Raw genomic sequence first — 21,598 nt, forward strand, 5'->3', positions numbered from 1 at the left:
GATTCGCCACTGGGGAAGGCAGCAACAACGTGCATGGTAGTAAAACGAAGGCCACTAAGTGCCTGGTAGGTGACAGGTGCTCTGCTCCGATGTGTGTGTAAGTGCATGTGTGTGTCCGTGTGTGTCATCTCCACTTACATATGAAAACTTAGGGCTCAGAGATGTTCAGTAATTGGCCCAAGATCACACAGCCGGGGAAGGGTTGAGCCAAGACTCACCTTCGGTCTCTCCAAATCCATCATGAGGGAAAGAATGAGCCCTGGGAGGAAACCACTGGGATTCATATCCCAACCCCACTGCTTCGAACCTGTGTGGCAATGGGCAAGTTGTTGGGGTTTTTTTTCCAGTTTTATTGGGGAGTATTTGCTATGTATCACTGTATATGTTTAAGGCATACAGCATGATGGTTTGATTTCACAGTCATATATTGTGAAATGATTACCACAATAGGGTTAGTTAACATCCATCATCTCATATAGATACAACAAAAAGGAAGGAAAAAGAGTTCTCCTTGTGATGAGAAATCTTGGAATCTACTGTCTTAACAACTTTCTTTTTTAATGCTTATTGTCCAGATTGTGTATTTGAAAAATATCCTCGGATGATGGCAGTTACGGTTTTTAAAAACTGTCTTTCACTTTTTTTAATTTAAATTTTTAATCTTTTCAATTACAGTTGACATTCAATAATATGTTAGTTTCAGGTGTACAGCATTGTGGTTTGGGCAAGATATTTAATACCCCCTTATATCTCAGTTTCCTCATCTGTAAAATAGGAGTAACAGTATCTCTCCATAGCGTTGTTATGAGGATTTAATGGGACAATGAGAGGAGATACCCAAAACAGAGCCTGGCACATAGAGGAAGCTCAAAATCTTAGTTATCATGGCTTCAGGGCACATGTTGAGCTTCTTTACCACCAATGGGTGATATTACTAGTCAAATGTTAAGGTTTCTTTAAGGTTATGTTCACCCGGTTCCCCATCTTCTTCATGTGTCTTCCCTGCCAGACTGACTCGGTGGGTCCCCGGGCTCCCGCCGTTGGCTGCCGCCGGGTTTCCCTCCAGCTGCTGTGGCGCAGGCGCGACGGTGCCCTCTCCTCCTCCATCAGGCATCCTCTGGGTTTCCCAGCTGTAAACTTCCATAGCACTTTACATTCTCCTATGGTACTCAGCGACCACACGAGTCATTCCTTCATTCTATGAACATTTCCTGAGTGCCTTGTGCATGCCTGGTCCTCTTTTAGTCACTGGGTCCCTCCCTCATGGAATGCGTATGCTCATTAGAGGAGTGGGAGAGACAAATGTCCACAAAAGAAGAAGGAGGAAGAGAAGAAGAAAAATATCAGGGTTATAAATGCTGTCCGTGACGGAGGTGACTAGGAATGGGAGGTGTCCTGTGATCAGCCCTGATAATCTCTTGACAGAAGGTTGGAAACCTATTCAAAGGTGTAAGGTAATTTGGTTAATTTCCACCAAGATTGTATTTGCCTCCAGCCCTTGCCCATAAGCAGCCATAATCTGTGCACTGTTAGAATCACATTGCTCTTCAAGCCGCATTATGTGGGGCCCTGGGCTGTGATCTCTCCAGCACCTGAATCTCCAGTTGCCCAGGTTTGAGTTTAAGCTCCATCCCTAACTAGCTGTGTGTTTTTAAAAGTCAACCTACTTATCTGCAAAATTGAGACAAATGTTCAACGAATTGCCTAGTTCGCAAGGATCACTTGAGATAATGAATATAAAAGCATTTTGTGAACTCTAAAGTGCTATAAAAATGTTAGTTAAAATTTAAAATGTATATAGCTTGCATTATAATTACTAGCCTCTAAACTAGAGCAGGGTCAATTACGTATTCTTTTTACCTGCCACAATACCTAACCTAGATCCTGTATTCTAGAGATTACGAGGTTGAATAGTGCTGCACAATAAAAGCTTATAAAATGTATGAAAGAGTCTGTGATTAGTGCCCTCAATGTTATTGTAAACATCACCATCATTACTGTCTTGTTGTAATGCTTTAAAAATTCTGAAAAAAAAAAACAACCCAAGATCTAATCTTTCTTTTCACCAAATCCGCTGAAATGAAGACTACAGAAGCATTTCTTTTTCAAAGTTAAAGCCATACAAATACACCTTTGGCCTAATAATTCCATTCTCACATAATTTGTTTTATCTTTTCATCAAGCTCAACATTATACAGAAAAGTGCAGAAATCATAAGTACAAATACTAATTTTCAAAGAGTAAACATGCAATTAGCCCTACTCCTGGGCTAGAAATGATGCCAGAAAAGAATACCCTAAACGGAAAGGCTGTATTTCTGAAGACATTCACACAGTGTTGCAGTGAAAAAGCTAAATGTTTGATGGAGGAATGATTAGGTAAATGTAGGCACATCAATTTTGAACTGTATACCAAAGTTCATAAAACTCAAATGCCCTTGAGTCATGCAGAGGAGGAAATATGAGAGGCAGCTGAGTACAAGATGATAAGGAAGGAGGTGAGCAAAGGGCAGTAAAAAAAAAAAAGAGAGAGAGAGAGAAAGAGAGAAAGAGGAAGACCCTGCCAGAAGACTTTTACATTAAAATGTTAAAAAATAATAGTAAGCCAGAAGAAAAGAAAACATGATGCTGATCAAACAAAATATGTCATGGGCCAAGTGTACCCATAGGCCTTTGGTTTGTGACCCTAGCTAAGAGACAGAGGGAAATGGAGGCAACATAAACGCAGTAGGTGTGGCAATGTGATTCTAACAGTGCACAGATTATGGCTGCTTATGGACAAGGGCTGGAGGCAAATACAGTCTTGATGGGAATTAACCAAATTACCTTACCCCTTTAAACTTCAATTTCTTCAGTAAAGTAGGGATAACAGGGATAATAGAAAAACAAAACAAAACAAAACAAAAAAAAAAAACAGCCCTCATAGAGTTGCTGTGAAGGTTAAGTACACAGAAAAGTACCTATATAGTTAATATACCGAATTTTCCCTCTCATTATTATTCTTTCTGATTTCATATCCCACCACCCCTTCCCCCATTTCCCGACTCCAGCCACACTAGCTTTCTCATATTTCTCTGACATGCTTTTGCCTCAGGACCCCCATTCTCCGCCTAGTACTGGCCTCACTTCGTGTGGGTCCCTGTGCAGGGGGCCCTTCCTCAAAGGATTGGCCTGCCCCTCACCTGTCTCCGTCTGTCACCTGCTTTACCCTGCACTGCACATAGCACTGCCTGACATCTTATTATGAGTATATTTTTAAATTCATCTGTTTATTCTCTACTGTGAAAGATGAGCTCCATGAAGACAGGAGTTTGCCTCCCTTGCTTAATGCACTTTGCCAGTAGATCCCCGGCACATAACAAACATTCAAGAAATACTGTGGCAGGTTCAAGCCAGAGACATCACGTTTCCTTTTTTTTAAATCCCAGGGCGACAATGTGATTTGTGTCATTAATAATTTAAAAGTATACTTCTTGCCAGTGAGCTGGATAGGTAACTCGTTTATCTTCCCTACTTTGTCTGGCAGGTCAGCCATGCAGAAACTGGGAGCAGAAGTATTCGAGGAGGTCTACAGCTACCTCAAGAGAGCAAGGCAGCAGAGAGCCAGTGAGGCGGAGATCAGAGCATCTCTAGAGAAAGTGGTGCCTCGTGCCAGTGACTGTTTTGAAGTCGACCAGCTCCTCTACTTTGAGGAGCAGTTGCTGATCACAATGGGAGAAGAGCCCACACTTCAGAACCCAAACAGGCAAATGTCAAAAGCAAGCAAGTTCAAGGGAACAAATTTCTGTGAAAATCCCTTCAACATCTAAGTGGGACTGTATTATGGGAGGTGGGTATGCAGCTGGAGCGACCATCTTTTCTCCTAAGTCCTTATCCAGAGGAGTTCGAGGGTAGCAGACCCACACGTCTGCCTGTACTCAGAGTCGCGGGCCGTCAGCATTGTTGGGTTTACACTCTGAGATAAGCACAGGGACCGGGCTGGCCTCCTGAAAAGCATCCCCACAAGTGTACCCTCAGGGCTTCCTCTGGGGATGGGCCACCGGAGGGTGGCCTGGGAGGGGGCTGCTGCTCTTTTCCACATGCTCTTGGAGGGCAGGCTCAGTGTGTCTGCCTCGGTCTCTGGACCATGGCCAGCCTGCCGTTGAAGGTTGTTGGACACTGGCCTCAAACACACTGAGCTGCTGCCCAGGAGTCAGACACGTCTGTCTCAGGTCCACTTTTGTCCTTCCACAGCTAACAAACACGAAGTGCCTATGTATAAAAACCTAGTAAAAAATCCAGAAAGTGATTCTCCTGTGATTTGTTCTTTAGACTCATGCATGGAGTACTGAAGACTCAAGACTCTTATGCTTAATGACCCTGGCTGGTGTGGCTCAGTGGATTGAGTGTTGGATTTGAGTGCCTGCAAATCAAAGCATCACTGGTTTGATTCCCAGTCAGGGCACATGCCTGGGTTGCGGGCCAGGGGCCCAGTGGGGGAGGCGCATGAGAGGCAACCACACATTGATGTTTCTCTCCCTCTCTCCTCTCTAAAAATAAATAAATTTTTAAAAAAGCTTTAAAAAAAGACTTATGCTTAATAAATAGATTATCCATAGTTATATACAATAAATCACCTGTTTTAGCTTTTCTTTATCTAGAAGTATCTTGTTGAGCGTAACACAGCCATCTAATGATAATTATTACTTAGAGCAACTAATATTTGGTTTATTAGGAGCCTATTATATACCAGTACTGTGCTTACTACTGTAAGAATGTATTGGATGTTTTCACCAAGGGTGGTGTGGGGGAGAGAGAATTACCCTCACTTTATAGCTGGGAATGCTTGAGGCTGAGGAAGCTCAAGTTAGGTAACGGGTTGGTCACACAGCCATGAGAAACAGCTGGGATCACACTCGGCTCTGTCCGGTTCCAGCACCCGTGCTCTTACCCACTATGCATCTGGGCTTCCAACTGAGGACAGACACGCACTTAAGACACTGCCCAGCGAAGAACACCCTGGGTTTAAGACCATGGTATAGAGGAGGAAAGACTTCCTCTACCCTCTTAGGTTCTGCAAATCAAACTGGGGCCTACAAATTAAGCTGACAAAAGATAGACTAACAGGAGAAAAAGCATACAGGTTTTATTTAATATTAATATTTTCATGTGGCATGGGGCTTTCTAGAAAGAAGTGAAAACCCCAAAGAAGCATAAGCTGAGCCTGAGAGCTTATCTACCATTTTAACAAAAGAGCAATCAATTTGTGGAGAAGTGATAAATCAAAAGAAAAGGGATTTGAACTCCTAAGAGGGTTAAACTGTGGGAAAGTAACTAAGAAATATATGTAGGAAACTAATGGAAGATAAGGGTTAATAGGTTTGTTTATTCAGATCCATCTCAGGCTTGAGACCAAGAATGTTCTCTTCCTGGTCCCAAGAGGGCACTTTTCGCATGGGAAATTTATGCTTTTAGGTAGAAAGGGGGAAAGCAGAGAGCTCTTCCAACAGCTGCTGTTTCTTATTTGCTTTCAGCTCAAAACAATCCTTCTGCGAGGGTGACATATTTTGGGTGGCATATTCTGACCCCCTACAATGTCTAGGCAGACAAGTGTAGATTGAAAACAACTGGTCTTCCTGGGGCTTGTGCTATCTGTCATCATATGAGGCTTGCAAGAAAGCAGAGCTAAGAAGAAAGACCATTTTGGATCACAGCTCCGTGTCTTGTAAAAGGAACACATGTTTATCTTTCACTTGGCTCACTGGGAGCAGTGGCACAAGATTTAAGATGACTTCAAACAATACTTTTTTCATATTACTATTGGGAAACGCTCTCCTCCTCAGCCACACTCAGTGTGGGTTGAAATAATTCTACCGGTATCTCATCTACCCCTGGTGATTGATTTCTTCCCAATACTTTCAGGGCAGCGCTTACTTCATTTTCTAAAATTACAGGTTCTTCCTGATAGGAATCTTCTTCGAAGGTATCTGTCATCCTTTTGTCTTTTCTGTATAGATTTGGGGTACACCATTTCCACCTTCGCCTTATTTTCTACTCGTCAGGTAATGTACTTCCTTGTTGATAGTTCAGCATTCCAAGTCTGGGTTTGAATTTCCCTTTTATTGCTTTAATCTTTTGGCAGAGATCTTTGGTTTGGTTTTTCCTTTTTGTCTTTCTCTTCTATCTCCTTACATCAAACTAGGAAATCCATTGAATTATGTAGAACTAGGAAAGACCATCAAGAGCCAAGATGGGTCATTAGAGACCAAGGCTAAGATCATCCACATACTCATATTCCCAATTACTATTTATGGAGGCAAATGTTGGACAGTGAAGAAGGCTGATGGGAAAAATTTGATTTATCTGAAATATGGTGTTGGAGGAAAGCTCTACACGTACCCTGGTTTGCCAGAAAGATGAAAAAGTGGGTGGATCCTTGAACAAATGACTCCTGGAACATTGCTGGAGTCAAAAATGACAAAATTAAAGCTGTCCTACTTCGGGCACATCAAGAGAAGGCAGGGTTCTTTGGGAGGAGAAAAACAGGTGGAAAAATAGAAAACAGCACGAGGAAGACCAAGTATGAGATGGATCGACTCCACGATAGAATTCATAGACAGGAGTCCGCAGGAGCTGAGCAGGGATGCTGAGGACAGGACCTCGTGGACAACATTCATTTATAGGGTCGCCAGGAGTCAGAGACAACTCAGCAGCACATAACACACACACCAGGGTAGGTATTAATCACTAACCAATTGCAAGATGATGAGCAGAAATTGGCTGATGAATTAGAGAACTAGGAAGACGCTTGTTATGAAACAAACACAGGCATGAGGGAATAAATGGGCCCTACTAGCTTGCTGCTATGTAAAATATACATATATTTCACAAATGCCAGTTGACCTTTCTGCTTTCCATTTATGCAGAGGAAATGCCACCAGCTATTTTGGGTGATGCAGAGATAAGACACACAAAGGAGTATGACAGAAGTTAATTATTTAATGTATTTGGACTGAGGCTGGAGCAAAAGCTCTAGGTCTATTATTAAGAATCCAGCCATCACGGTGAGTTGATAAATAGTAGCTGAAAGGGAAAACATACCCCATTCCCTTTCAGGATGATGGAATTGCTAACTGATGTGTCAGAAGGAAATGAAGCCAGGCCACCAAGATAATAAAGGAGCAAAAATAACAAATGAGGCAAAAGAGAAGTTGTGTGTGTGTGTGTGTGTGTGTGTGTGTGTGTGTGTGTGTAAGAAAGAGAGACAGAGATTGGGGACGAGAAGAGGGACAAGGGTGGACACACAGGAAAGAAGATTTTTAAGTGATCTGCCACAACCTATATAAGGAAAAAAATTAAACTCGATACCAGGCTCCTAAACCTGCTCTTGCCATGTACTGTGTTATCCAGGACAAGTCATCTTCTCTGAGTCTTAGCTGCCTATGTCTGAAGATTGCTGTAAAGCACAGGTAAGACAATGTAAGAGTCTGTGTCACATGCCCCTGCCAATGGGGTTCACCATAATCGGGGGAAATGCTTTCAACACTGTAAGATGCCCTCAACTTTGCAGAAGAAACTATTATTGATTTTATGGTCAGGCTACCTGATCTCCCATCACTGGAGGTTCATTTCTGAAGGCTTCTTTAGGTTTCTAAGATTCTCTTACTACCATGCAAACACACCCCAAAGGACCCACTTTTAGCCATATTCAGCTAGCACTTGATTAAAAATTCGCTGACAGTTGGCTAAGACTCTGAAAAAAGCAGCTCTGAAAAGGCCGGTGAGCGGCCTCTGAGGACCAGCCATGCCCTCTGCACTGAGCCTCCAGGACCTTCACACTCCATTAACCTGCTGCGCAACCCCAGAGTTAGCGGCATCACCGTACCCTGAGGATGCTCGGTTCTTCCCCAGCGTCAAAAGGAAGTTCAGAAATTTAGTCCAACAAGTATACGAGGGTACTATAAAATAACATTCATAAATATTCATTAGGAGTACCGAAGTCATTAACATGTATGCAGAATTAAAAGCTTGACTCCCAACGGGAATATTTTCAAAGTAGATTGGTAGGATTCATTCGACAGACTATCTTTCAACAGCTAGAAATGTTTTTCTTTGGAAAATATTGTGGCTTTGTCCTGCTCTGAAAGATTAAATTTTGGGTTCCAGTTCAGCCCTCCCTGGACCCCTGACTCTTCCTTTGTAACTTCGTAGTTCTTCACAGCACGCCCTCCCCCCCCACCACATTCCCTCACCCCTGAGAGTACATTTCCCTACCCCTTGACTTGGAGTTTGGCCACGGACTTGTTTGGGCTGAGCGATCGCTGAGTGATTGCAGGTGCAGTTGATTATGTTCTCCTGTGCCTCTGCCCTCACGAGCTAGTCCGCGGGTCACAGGGGGAGGCCGAGAGCTGTGGGGCAGAGCCGCCCCGGCCCGCCCCGGCCCGCCCCGGCCCGCCCCAGCTCGGGGGATAAGCAAAGCCACGCCTGGCAATCTGCAAACTCCTGAGCCTGAAGCAAATGCTTACTGCCGTATGCTCTGGGGGCCTTGTGGTTTTTTAATGTGCACTTTTATGGCAATAAGCTAACGAGTACACCTCCCTTCTCCAGACATCCCTCTCTATTCCTTCTCTTAATGTCTTTTATCAAATCCCTGGACTTCGTACTTTTTGGCATTATTACAAATTTGGGGGAAAGCTTACTTCTAATTAAATGATCCTGTGGCTTCTTAGGGAAAATATGGGTACCCTGCATCAAAGTGGCTCAGAACTCTCTTTCCTGGCTTTCAGCATGTTTCCGGGCAGTGGTGCATGGGAGCACAAGCCCACCACAACCACCTCTTCTGCAGACATGGTCTAGTTCTTCCTTGAATTTTAGCTCAGCGTGTATCGAGTTCTCATCCTGTACCAGGCATAAGTTTAGGCACATGATTGTGAATGATGAGAATTTACCAGGCAATGTGACATATTTACATAATATAGATAATGGATTATTATTCAGCCTTAGGGAAAAAATCCTGCCATTTGTGACAACACAGATGAACCTGGAGGACATTATGCTACGTGAAATAAGAGACACACAGACAAATACTGCATGATCTCACGTATATGTGGAATCTAAAAATGTCAAACTCACAGAGTAAAATGGTGGTTGCCAGGGTTTGGAAATGTGGGGGAGATGTTGGCCAAAGGGTACAACATTACAGTTATGTAGGATAAATAACTTTAAGAGATCTAATGCACAGTTTGGCAATGATAGTTAATAATTCTGTACTAGTGTATATTTGAAATTTACTGAGAAAGTAAATCTGAAGTGGTCTCACCATGCACACACAAAAAAATGGTAACTATATGAGGCGAGGGATAAGTTAATTCCCTTGTGACAATCATTTCCCAATGTGTATGTACATTAAAACATCATGTTGTATACCTTAAACGTGTATCACTGTTTTTCAGTTTTACCTCAATAAAGCTGGAAAACAATTCAGCAGTCAAATAAGAGGGAAAGATCTTGCAAGCATGAAGAACACAAAGTTGGAAGACACAAGACACAGGCTTTTGGATTCTAAGAACTTGAAATCTTTTTGTGCCGGAGGTTCAGAAAGCATTAGTGATTGTGTCAAATCTGGAAGGGAGGTATGGTGACCACCCTTTTCGATGGCCCCCCGGTGATCCTCACTTCTGGTATTGCTGCCGTGTAGTTCCCTCTCACATGGCATCAGGAGTGGCCTGCGTGGCCAATAGAACGCTGCAGAAGTATGACTTCTGAGACTAGGTCATAAAGGATATGGGTTCCCTCTTGTTTGCTCTTGGATCATTCACTCTGAAGGAAGCTGGCCCCAATGTCATGAGGACACTCAAGCAACCCTTTGAAGAGGTCTACGTGGCTTTTGCCAACGGCCAGCACCAACTCGCAGCCACGTCAGTGAGGCCCCTGGGAAGCACATTCTGCAGCCTCAGACACGCTTTCATCTGCACGCAGCCCTGGCTGGCACCTGGACTCAGCCTCACAAAACACCCTGAGCCAGAGCCATTCAGCTCCACCATTTCTTAATTTCTGACCCACAGACACTGTGAGGTAATGTGTTTATTGTTAAGTCACTGCGTTTTGTAATACGTCTCAGCAATAGATCACTAATACGGAAGGCAAAGTTCAGATTTGAGTTGTTGAGTTTGCTCCGCTGTGTCCTGTATGTAGAAAAGGGCAGTCCCGGAAGCACTGGCAAGACAAGGCTTTTAGCTGGGTCACGAATCTGTGTGGAGCGCAGCGTGAGACTGCAGGCGGGACAGGGAGGCAGGCAGCTGGACCGTGCCGTCCAGGTGAGAGACGATGAAGGCCTGACCACCTGACGAATGAAGTCTGGGCACTGAGAGTGGAGACGATGAGAGGGCACTGAGAGAAGCCAGACTGACGGGACTGGGGTGAAGGGACTGCCTGAGGTCTCCCGGTTTCCAGCACGGTGACTGGGCAGAGCTGGGGAAACAGGAGGTACAGATGGTGGGGGCCGGGGCTGAAGAAATACTGAGTTCATTCGACCTGAACATGTTGGATTTGAGGTGCTTGTAGGATTTTCAGGTGAAGATGTCCAGGCATGAAGCTGGAGGTATCTAAAAAGTTCTGTGCTGAGAGTAAAACAGGCCCACCTAGTGAACTCCAGACAACACGGCACAGGATATTTTTGATGCTGGACCTGCAACAACCAAGAACACGGCTGGCTTCTACAGAATGCCACCTCCTTTAAGGCTGCCGATTGTGACTTCAGGTATGGGAATGCCTAAAAAAGAACCGCATCCAGCCTCTGTGGACACTCCCCAGCTGGATCTAGCTGGCAGTCCTCGCTGGTGGTGCCTCCACCCCTTCGAAATCTGAGGTTTTCAACTTCGGCTCTGCATTGGAAAGACCCGGCAAATTTTAGGAGGATTAAGTGGAATGATTTTAAATTTCCTGACAGATGATAGACTTGCTCAAAGTCTTCTTTCTGCCTAAAAAGGGAGACTAGACCCTAACCTCTCATTGTGCCTCTAAAAAGGGTTTTGTGAAATGCAAAGCTTTATTCAAATGTAAATTATAACCTTTACCTTTAACTTCAGGAGATTTCTCTATTTTTAGCATTTTATTATGGAAAACATCAAACTATGTAAAAGTAAAGAGAATAATATAATAAGCCCTTGTTATAAACAACCATTCAGCTTCACAAGTGATCAATTCATGGCCAATCTTATTTTATTTATGCTCCCACCCACTCCCCCTGGATTATTTTATCATTCATTCATAAATATTTCAGCATGTATCTCTAAAAGATAAAGAATCTTTTTCCTTTGTTGAATCATGAGATTTTTATTCCATTATGTGCTTAAAACTTAAACTATGAAACTCAATTATAAAGGTATTTAAACCATAGTATCGAGATTTAAAGTTAGCAAGAAAAAGCTTTTTTTTTTTTATTTTAAATGATCTTTTTTAAAAGCCACAATATCATTATCACACTTAAAAAACAATTCCTACATATCAAATAACCAGTCAGTTTTGCACATTTCTGCCGCTGTTTTACTTTTTCTTTGTTTCTTCAAATTAGGATCCAAGTAAAGCCCAATCATTTCAAGGGATACTGCCTCCTCAATTTCTTTTAATGTAAAGATCTGCCTCCATCTCTTTTTTCCCCTTGTAATTCACTTATTGAAGAAGCCAGTGTGGGGTCATGCTGGACATGGCTCCTCCAACGCCCACAGTCCAAAAGGAATGTGTATGGCTTTGGAAATGGATTGCAACTCTCTCCTTACCTCCTTTTGGGAGCGGCTTCTGGTCTTGTGTGACCGCTTCTTGACCTTTTTATCTCTTTGTATGTATACACTGAGGTAATGTAGTTTAGAGTCACGCAGAAAACACATGCCCCCTTTGTCTGGGGTCCCTTAAAAAAGTGTCGGGCTCAAGGAGGTGCGGCTGTGCTTCCCCGTTGGGCGCAGGCAGTGCTCCCTGTAATGTAATGAAGGCTTTGTCTGCTCCACGCAGTCCTCCTGGTGGTTTTTGTCCACTTATCCTTTTTATCCAGACCAGCAGCCGAGATCGTGAGCCCCGGGTTCTACCTCCTGCATTACAACCAGGTCGTTTGTCTTATAAAGTTTCCTTCAGTCTAGATTTTGCGGATTGCCTCCCCCTGCAATTGGCAAAATAAATAAACTTCATTTTTTAAAGGTTCTAGATTTACAGAAAAACTTTGAGGAAAGTACAGAGGGTTCCCATATAGCCCACTCAGTTTCTCTCATTAACATCTTATATTAATACAGTACATTTGTTACAATAATGGAACAATATTGATACATCACTTAACCAAAGTCCATACTTTATTTAGATTTTCTTTTCTGAACCAGGATCCCATCCTGGACATCACATTACATGTAGCAGTCATGAAGCCTTAGGGTCCTCTTTGTTAGGACAGTTTCTCAGACTTTCCTTGTGTTTGATGACCTTCCCAGTTTTGAGACACACTGCTCAGGTAGTCTGTAGGTTGTCCTTCTGCTGAGATGTGGTCAATGCTTTGCTCATGATTAGACGGGCATTATGTCATCTTGGGAGGAAGATCACAGCCAGTGAGCATCATACTCATCATACCCTACTATCAAGGGTACATACTATCAGCATGACTTATCCCCTATTGATGTTGACATTGGTCACCTGGCTAAAGCAATATTTGTCAGGTTTCTCCACAAAGTTACAAATTCCCCCCACCCCCTTCCCCAACCCACATACCTCCTTACACACTGTCCTCTTTGGAAGGAAGTCACCATTCTCAATCCACACTTATGGGGTGGGCAGTTATGGTCCGCCTCCTTGAGGGCAGGGTACATTATTTCAAATTCTGCATGGAAGAATTCTCGCCAATTTATGTACTTATTCATAGTCTCTATCACTATGAACCTGCAGATATTTTAGACTTGGGTTATAATCCAATACTGCTTCATTTTTTTTGCTCAAATAGTTTCAGCTCTGGCCACTGGGAACTCTCTCAGTTGGCTCCTGTGTCCCTGTCCCTTTGACATGCTTCCGCCAATATGATTTTTCCTTTTCATCAAAAATAATTTTGGGGCTATACTTCCTTTCAGGTATCACTAGGTGCTTCAGGCTCCTCATGTGTCCACCGTGTATATATCCCGCCCTAGTGCTTGAACCAGCCATTTCTCCAAGGAATCTTGGTTCCTTTTACTGGAAAATGGTATTAGAAATCAAAATCTGGGCACTAGGTGTGCTTATTGCTACTCGGGAAACGTTGCTTTATGTAATCTCAGGTCACAGAGCAAATAAATATATATGCACAGCAAGCCTTGTGTACGCAGTGCACCTATCTATAAATATTTTTATAGGTTGCCATCTGTATGTACCTAAATTGTTAAACACAAATTCATACTGATGTCTTCAGTTCAGTCCACATGGATTGTTCTAGCTTCTTCCTGATATTTGAAGATGTTCTTTTGTATTTGTTATAAAATGGTAGTCAGATCCAGATTCAAATTCAATTTTTTAGGATTAACATTTTATAAGATGTGATGTATTCTTCCTCCATGAGGTGTAAAATATCTGGTTTTCTGTTAGTAATGTTAGCAGCCTTTAGTGATCAATCTCTAGGATCTAGCAATTCTTTAAAGTTTTTAAAATGGTAATTTTCTATGGCTTTGTCTCTCTTCTTTAACTGGAATACTCTGTATCATCGATTCTCAACCAACCGGTGTGCCACAAGAATTTTTAAAACATGCAATACCTGACTATTTAGTCAGGGGCACTGACCTCTTTTCTCTTAGACTGTCATATAAAAAAAAATGACAACCGCCAATGCAATAGCCATCCAGTGTAAATGAATCAAAATTATTCCTATTTTTTTGTCAGATCAGCAAATAATATATTTTTTGGTGTGCGGCAGAATTTTAATAATTTATGTATGCCATGAGATAAAAAAGGTTGAAAATTGCGGCTCTATACAAGAAATTTCCCCTCATTAACTATTTGGTAGCCCTGAGGTAGAGCCTACATAAAAAAAGACAGGATAAATGCTTGATTCTTTTCATTATTTTTAAAATAATGAATTCATTCCCTAGCATCCTCTGAGACTGACCAGAGTTATTTTTGGTGTTGAGTACCATTATGAACACAGAGTAGCTCTGGAGGCACATGGCATTGCTCAGCAATCTACTCCAGCTTTCATCCTGGGCACTCTGCCTCAGCCGACAGAATGGGGAAGCGGGGCGGCATGCAGGCTGGGCGCCCCTGGCACAGGCAGAGAGCAGTTTGGAAAGGGAGGTGAGGTAGGGGAGAGAAAATGGGTGTTCATTCATCCTGAAAGAGCTCTGGTCTTCAGAGTCATTAACTCTTGGGTAACCGTTGCCTTGCTTTCAGAGTTGTACATGTTGCCTTAGAAATAGTGGAACCATCTTTAAAAGTCTCCGTAGGCAACCAGGAAAGACATATACAACAGTCTGAAGCTCTAGAAAGGGCAAGTTTGACTCTAAAATCCTTCAAGGAAGCCAGTCTAGGAGAGAAACCAAGTCACTTTTGGAATGTTAGGGGTAAGGGTTAGGGCACTGATTTTCAACCCTTGCTGCTTACAAGAGTCACCTGAAATACTTAAAAACCACCTGAGCTTCTGTGGCTCAGTGGATTGAGTGCCAGCCTGTGAACCAAAAGGTCACCAGTTCAATTCCTAGTCAGGGTTGCGGGCCAGGCCCCCAGTTGGGGCTTTGAAAGACCCAGCCCGCTGATATATCTCTCACACACACTGATGTTCCTCTCCCTCTTTCGCCCTCCCTTCCCCTCTCTCTAAAAATAACTAAAACAACAACAAAAACAAACAAACAAAAAAAAAAACAAAACACCTAAGCTTCAGTACAGCCACCAGAGGTTCTGATTCAGTTGGTTTGGGGTGGAACCCTGCAACTGGCAGTTTTTGTGTGCTTTTTGCAAGGTGATTCTAATGTTTAACCAGGGCCATTGCCAAGACCCCTAGAACTCTGATGGGGTAGTGAGCTGTGTCGGAATACAGTCTCATCAGTTTGATCCAGTTGTCTGATGTTAGCAGACGCCATCTCTGCCCTCCTATGTAAGACTATAAGCTAGGGAAGCTAATGCCAGTGGCGTCTCCCCCTCCCCGGGATGCTGAGGCCTGATGACTGTGGCTGACTGCCAACCAACAGGCCTTTCACATAAGACAGCGCTCTGCCCACCCTCAGCGCCAAGGGCGGCTGCACTTACTCGGTGCTGGCCCGGTCCTAAATGCTTTAAACCTCTCAACATTCCTCATGGGTTGGTACCATCTTTGTTTAACACATGAGGACTGGGGATCTGACAGAGTTAAATGATGCTAAGGTCACAGGCCTGTGTCTGGGTGGATTCTTGGGCTCTTCCCAATCCTGTGTTGTCACTTACAGGCTTTGACTTGAAGCCCAAGCCCTCATCCTTTCCTTTGTGAATAAATATTGACTCTTGGTGCAGAGTGAACCTGCAGAGAATGCAAGGCCTCAGAAAAGGTGGGGAAGGCTTGGCCTGGGGCGAGAGGTCCTGAATCCTTGTTCCTCAACATCAGACCCTGAGTAGCCCCCTGCCCCAGCGGTGAGCTATTCCGCACCTTCTTCACGGCTCAGCGGTCTGAGAATACGTGAGGGTAAAGCCCAGAAAGCCTTAGTCACTTCTGCCTCTAAACCATCCTCGCTTTCCTCCCTGTGCCCACAGGATTTCACCCACAGCTCTTTCCTCACCCTTCCTCGGATAATTTGATCGATCCTAGCTATCCTATCTACCCTAACCACTGCCTATCGCCACCCCCAATTCTTGACTAGCACTACAGTTATAAACTAGCCCCTCCTATATCCCCATTTCAAAAAAGGCCACCCCCATCCACCCACACCCGAAGCTCTGACCTCATCCAACACAGTTATCCCCCAACATTCCATCAGCCACAGAGTCCCTCCCCTCAATTCCATCACTCAGGATACTTGCTACACCCATCACAACTCTCCATCCCCACCGCCGAGGAGAGGCCACGTCTCTGAAGCCAATGCTGTCTCATTTCCTTTTCAAACCCCCTCCAGGCCAACGCTCCCTGCGCTCCTCGGCTCCCAGGGTTCGTCCCTAATTAGATCCTGCTCAGGCTACAACCCCTTCCGAGCGCCCCAATCTCCAGCCCCGCTCGGGAAGTCCTACAGGCGCTGGATTGTGATGTAGGCAGAATTTACCCTCCACCCTCCGCAGTCCGGACGCCCGCCGGCCGAGGCCCAATCCAGGGCAAGGGTTTCTGTACCCCTAGGCTCCGTCCTACTACCAAGGACTTCGCCCAAGCCCCGCCCTGATTGGCCGCCGCCCGGGCCAGTCACCGCCCAAACTCGCCTGGGTCCCGCCCCAGAGCCGTGCAGGGATTGGTCCTGACCGCCACGCCCAGGCTCTTATTGGTCCAGGTTGAGACCCGCCAGCTGGTCCACGTGGGCCCCGGAACAGCTGAGGGAAGGACTGACGGCCATGGCCGGGTTGCGCAGACTGGGGCTGGAGGAGGCCCTGGCGCTGGGGCCTAACTGGCGGCACGCGTGCCACGCGCTGCTCTACGCGCCGGACCCCGGGCTGCTCTTCCGCCGCATCCCGCTGCGTTACGCAGTCCTGGTGAGGAGGGGGCGCGTCCGGCCACCCCCGCCCCGCCACCTCCGCCCGGGGGCCGGCCTCCGGCGCCCCAGGTAATCCCCGCTTCCCTTTCCCGCAGATGCAGATGCGCTTTGACGGGCGTTTGGGCTTCCCCGGCGGCTTCGTGGAGCTGCAGGACGGCAGCCTGGAGGACGGGCTGAATCGCGAGCTGAGCGAGGAGCTGGGGGAGGCGGCGGGCGCGTTCCGCGTGGAGCGCGCCGACTACCGCAGCTCGCACGCGGCGTCGGGCCCGCACGTCGTGGCTCACTTCTATGCGAAGCGCCTGACGCTGGAGCAGCTGACCGCGGTGGAGAAGGGCGCGCCGCACGCCAAGGACCACGGGCTGGAGGTGGGGCCAGCCCGGAAGCCTCCACCCCCACAACCGCTCCCAGCCCGAAAGCCTGTCCTTGTTCCTGTGTCGTTGAGGTCTTGGTCATCCTTCATCTGGACGACCGACTACAGCCCAGCCAGTCTCCCAGCGAAGTTCCCTCCCCTCTCCTCCTTTCCTGGCCTCTGCAGCTGACTTGCTAGAACACACCCAACCAAGCCTCTCCTCCGCTCCGCATTTATACATTGCACCCTGAGGCCCCTGTTTTTCTTGAATGGAAGACGTGGCCTTATACTTGGTGGGGAAACCTAGCACTTAGGCTTCAGGAGTCGATGGACCAATGGTGTGTGGAGATGGTTCTCAAACTTTGGCAGTTACCAGAATCATCTGAGAGGCCAATTAAAACCGGGCTTACAGGCCCCACTCCCAGAACTGCTGCTTCAGCAGGGAGACGGAGGGAGTGTCCTGACAGTTTACACTTTTCGGAAGTTTCTAAATGGCCGGTCTGCGTACCACCGTGTGAGAACTGACAGGGCCAAGCAGGCGTCCTGAAGGCAGCAGCCACTGAAGGTTTAGTGATATGAGAAGGTGTAGTCTTTACGGAGCTGGATAGCATGACTCGGGTCACTTGTCTGTAGAGAGCTGGGCCCAGTAGTCTTTATAGAGATATGCGTCCCCCAGCCTGGTTCTGCTGGACTCAGAAGGGGTGAGGGGTCTGATCTAGAAAGACTGGCCGGGATGAGCAACTGCCTGGGTTCCCAGTGTCTTCTGTCTTTCTTCTTTGACAGGTGCTGGGCCTGGTGCGGGTGCCCCTGTATACCCTGCGGGATGGCGTAGGAGGCCTGCCGACCTTCCTGGAGAATACCTTTATTGGAGCTGCACGGGACCAGCTGCTGGAAGCTCTCAAGGACTTGGGACTGCTAGGATCTGGTTCTGTCTGTGGGCTTTAAGAGCTCAGCTATAAAATCAGGACCTTTGCATTCAGGAGGGAGGGAGGAGAAAGGGAATGTTTTCTTTTCCAGGCCTGAGCCTGATAGGTGGTAACATATTAAAAAGAAAGAAGTGTGTGCAATATATTCTGAGCAGAAGGCTCTCAGCAACTCATGGCATCAGGGATGAAAATCTGCAGCTCATCCCAGAGGCCCTGGCAAATTCCCAGACCCTGCCTCCTCCCAGTACATTTGCACACATATAGCCTGGCAGCCCCCAGAGATGTGAATGCAAAATCTGTGCCCACACACAAGCTGATGCCTCACCAGCCCCTAAAATTTAGTTTAACCAGGAAATGGCATATGTGGGGCCACTCTGTTGCTGGGGAAGAGCTTCTGAACCACACCCCTATATGGCTGTTCTCCATGGTCTCACCTGTGTTGCGGAGCACAGAGAAGCAGAGGATGACTTTTCCTTCTGAAACTGGTTGCATCCTTGCCTGGGAGTTGGCCAAAGCAGTGTGCCCCTGAAAGGTGGTAAAGGGTCCTAACCAGCCCTGACCGGCGTGGCTCGGTTAGTTGCGCATTGTCCCACAAAGCGAAAGGTTGGCGGTGTGATTCCCAGTCAGGTCACATGCCTGGGTGGCAGATTCAGTCCCTGGTCGGGGCACGTGCAGGAAGCAGCTGATCGATGTTTCTCACATTGGTGTTTCTCTTTCCCCCTCCCTTCCCTTCTCTCTAAAAATAAAAAAATAAAATCTTAAAAAGTGTCCTAACCAACACCAGCTCTACTGAAACCGAGCAGAACAGGCAAGGAAATGGCTTGCTCTCCTTGAACTGACCTAGAACTTGACACATTCAAGTACTGATGCACCTCCTTCAGTGTCTTCATCTTCTAGATTCCTTAGATTCTGGAGACATCCAAAGGGAGCTCCCCCAGCCCTGGTCTAGCCCTGCTCTGAAAAAAAAAAAAAAAAAAAAAAAAAGAGCCTCCCAATAAAGAAGGGCTTTTAGGTGGGCTGCTTGGCCCCTCAGCTCTTGGCAGCAATATGTATGAGGTACTGGGGCTCTAAGGATGAGGGCCATAGGACTTGCTCTTCTCAGGATTGGGAAGGTTTTGGTGACTAATGGTAAATATTTTAGGCTTTGTTAGGCCTCATGATCTTTGTAGCAACTACTCAATGCTGCCATGTCAGAAATAGTAATGGTCAGTACAGAAATAAATGGGTGTGTCTGTTTCAATAAAACTTTTTTTTTTAATTTTTATTTGCTGATTTTAAATAGGGAGTGTGGGGGAGAGAGAAACATTGATTTGTTCCACTCATGCATTCATCGGTTGCTTCTTGTATGTGCCCTGACCAAACCCACAACCTTGGTGTATAGGGACAACACTCTAACCACCTGGCCAGGGCTCAGTACAACTTTTTAAAAGGAGGTGGCCAGCCTGAGGGCCATAGGTTGCCAACCCCTCCTGTAGAGAGGAAGAAAAAATTAATCATTTTAATTATGATGTCTATCTACTTGTTTTATTTATGTCAATGTCAGAAATAAAGGATTGACACAGATCCTACTGTGACATTTTTTTACTTTTATTTGAGATGTTTTGGAAGGTCCTTCTCTGAGGAGTATTTAAACTGAAAGATGAGAAGTAGACATGTAGGAGCTTGGGAAGAATATTCTAAGGTTTTTCAGAGAGTAGCATGTGGTAAGGCCCTGAGGAAGAACCTTGGCAAATTATCCCTAAACAAGGGGTAGGGAAGTTAGGCTCCATTTCTCAGTTGTGAGGGCCGCGAATTTGTAGCCATCTTTACCAGAGCATGGTCTAGAAATAGCAAAAGGCTATTGAAATTGGACTATGGTGAGCAAGGGGAGCTGCAGCCAGAGACGCAGGAAGGAGGCCCTGGTCCGGGGCCTAGTGCTGCGTGGACTGTGGACTCGAAGGGAGAGAAAGTGAGATGGGAGGCTACCAAAGTAGCTCATGTGGGAGATGGTGATCTGGGTGGGCCAAGGTGGATGTAGGGATGGAGAGAAGGGGATGCATTTGAGAGGCACGGTAGTGGCATTGACAGGCCCTTGAATTGACTGGTTGCAGGTGCAGGGAGGGAAAAGGGGATTCAAGGATGACTTTCAGTTTGTGTCTTAAGTTATTCAGGTTGTGGAAGATGGGAAACTTGGCAGAGGACAAGCTTTTGGAAGGGATAGAATCAGGGTCATTTTGGGCTTATTGAAATACAAGTCAGTGAGTCATCTGCGTAAATATGATACAGCAATTTGTCAGACTGGATGAGGCCATCCAGGGTGAGGAAAGAGAACAGGGCTCAGGACAGTGCTGGAGGGAGCCAACCCTGAGAGTTTTGGGGGAGGAGAGCACATGTTAAAGGGGACCAGAAGTTGAGAGGAAGTTGCTTTAAGAAAATGGACTGTGCCTGGGCAGTGGCTCAGTTGGTTGAATGGTGATCCCGTAACAGAAATGTTGCAGGTTTGATTCGCAGTCAGGGCACTTGCCTAGGTTGCAGGTTCGGTCCCCTGTCCCTCCTGAGATTCCCTGTCCTGGTGGGCGTGATCCTGGTCATACTAATCATGCTTCTCTCTTGAATGATGTTTCTCTTTCTCTAAAAAGCAATGGAAAAAATGTGCTCAGGTGAGGATCAAAAAAGAAGAAGAAAGAGAAGGAGAAGGGGAAGGGGAAGGAGAAGAAATGGATTGTGCTGAGCGCTTGTGAGAGTTTCGGGAAAATGAGGACAGAACGGTCTACTGGAGTTAGCAAGACATTTCTGATAACTTTGACGGGAGCAATTTCAGGAAGGCAGGCGGGCGTTGGCTGAGTGAATGGAGAGAGGGGGAATAGGCAGGGTAAGGAGGTGGTCCCCCAGGGGTGTGGAGAAATGGCGTGATAACTGGAGAGAGCTGTGGGGTCAGGGGAGTGTTCATGGGGGGAGATAGAGCGTGTGATTATGGGTGGAACAATTAGTGTGGAGAGTGGAGAGACGGTATGGAGATGGGAGTGGGGTCGCTGAGGGGCTCTGCCCAGGTAAAAGCGGGGAGTAAAGGGAGCCCAAGTAAACGTGCAGTCCTGCAGCCTGACAGGGCTAGGAAGGGGGGGACAGGAACCTGTCGAGGATGAGGAGGGCTAAATGAATGGTAAGATAATGGAGTTCGAATCTCTTCTTGGTGAAATGAAGTGAGACCATCAGCCGGATGGGGCTGGAAGATGTTCTCAGAAGGTATGAAGTAGTCACTTATCTTGGTATTGACAAGCGAGTCCGTCAAAGAAACAGAGTGGCAGGCCAGGGCTGACCAATGCGGCGGTCAGTTTAGAGCAGGAATGGAGGCATTCACCTGTGTCCGGGGCGTGCGTGCCGCATATGTGTTCCGCACGTGTGTTCTTGCCCCCGTGGGTGATCAGCTGGGAGGAAGACGCCTGATGCAGACTTGCAGTTTCTCTGGAGGAGTCCAGGGAGGGGAGAGAGAAGCAGTTAGGGTTACAGGCGAAGTGATGATGGGCTGTGGGTACGAGGTTTAATGAAGACAGGAGGGGACTTCGGAGGTGGTAGCAAATTGACAGTCTTGACGAGACAGAACTCCAACATGGCGGGGGCGGGGAGTTGTATTTGAGCCAGAGAGGGACATATTTGGAATTGACAGGCAGAGCAGTCACAGGTAAAGTCAAGATCCATGTGGGTGATGAAGCAAGAAGCTGACAGATTTTGGGG

General features: G+C 46.1%; 2 protein-coding genes across 3 annotated transcripts in view; both read left to right on the forward strand.

The window, feature by feature from the left end:
• Positions 1-3,632, forward strand: part of NEK11 (NIMA related kinase 11) — a 220,042-nt gene extending 216,410 nt beyond the window's left edge. Inside the window, exon 15 of the mRNA XM_054595611.1 lies at positions 3,526-3,632. Within this exon, the coding sequence (XP_054451586.1) occupies positions 3,526-3,632 (107 nt within the window). The remainder of the gene's footprint in view (positions 1-3,525) is intronic.
• A 12,811-nt stretch (positions 3,633-16,443) lies between these two features.
• Positions 16,444-19,425, forward strand: NUDT16 (nudix hydrolase 16). Of its 2 annotated transcripts, XM_054595138.1 has the most exons (3): positions 16,444-16,610; positions 16,708-16,977; positions 17,745-19,425. In XM_054595138.1, exons 1-3 carry the CDS (start codon positions 16,473-16,475, stop codon positions 17,904-17,906), a joined length of 570 nt encoding a protein of 189 aa, XP_054451113.1. In that variant the 5' UTR covers positions 16,444-16,472; the 3' UTR covers positions 17,907-19,425. The 2 variants fall into 2 exon arrangements, with proteins under 2 accessions (XP_054451113.1, XP_054451112.1); XM_054595137.1 differs by lacking the exon at positions 17,745-19,425 and having other exon boundaries at positions 16,708-17,574.
• The last annotated feature ends 2,173 nt before the right edge of the window (positions 19,426-21,598 follow it).

The sequence above is a fragment of the Pteronotus mesoamericanus genome, unplaced genomic scaffold (assembly GCF_021234165.1).
Source record: "Pteronotus mesoamericanus isolate MK-2021 breed Mesoamerican mustached bat unplaced genomic scaffold, CSHL_Meso_final scaffold_54, whole genome shotgun sequence".
Classification (NCBI taxonomy): domain Eukaryota; kingdom Metazoa; phylum Chordata; class Mammalia; order Chiroptera; family Mormoopidae; genus Pteronotus; species Pteronotus mesoamericanus.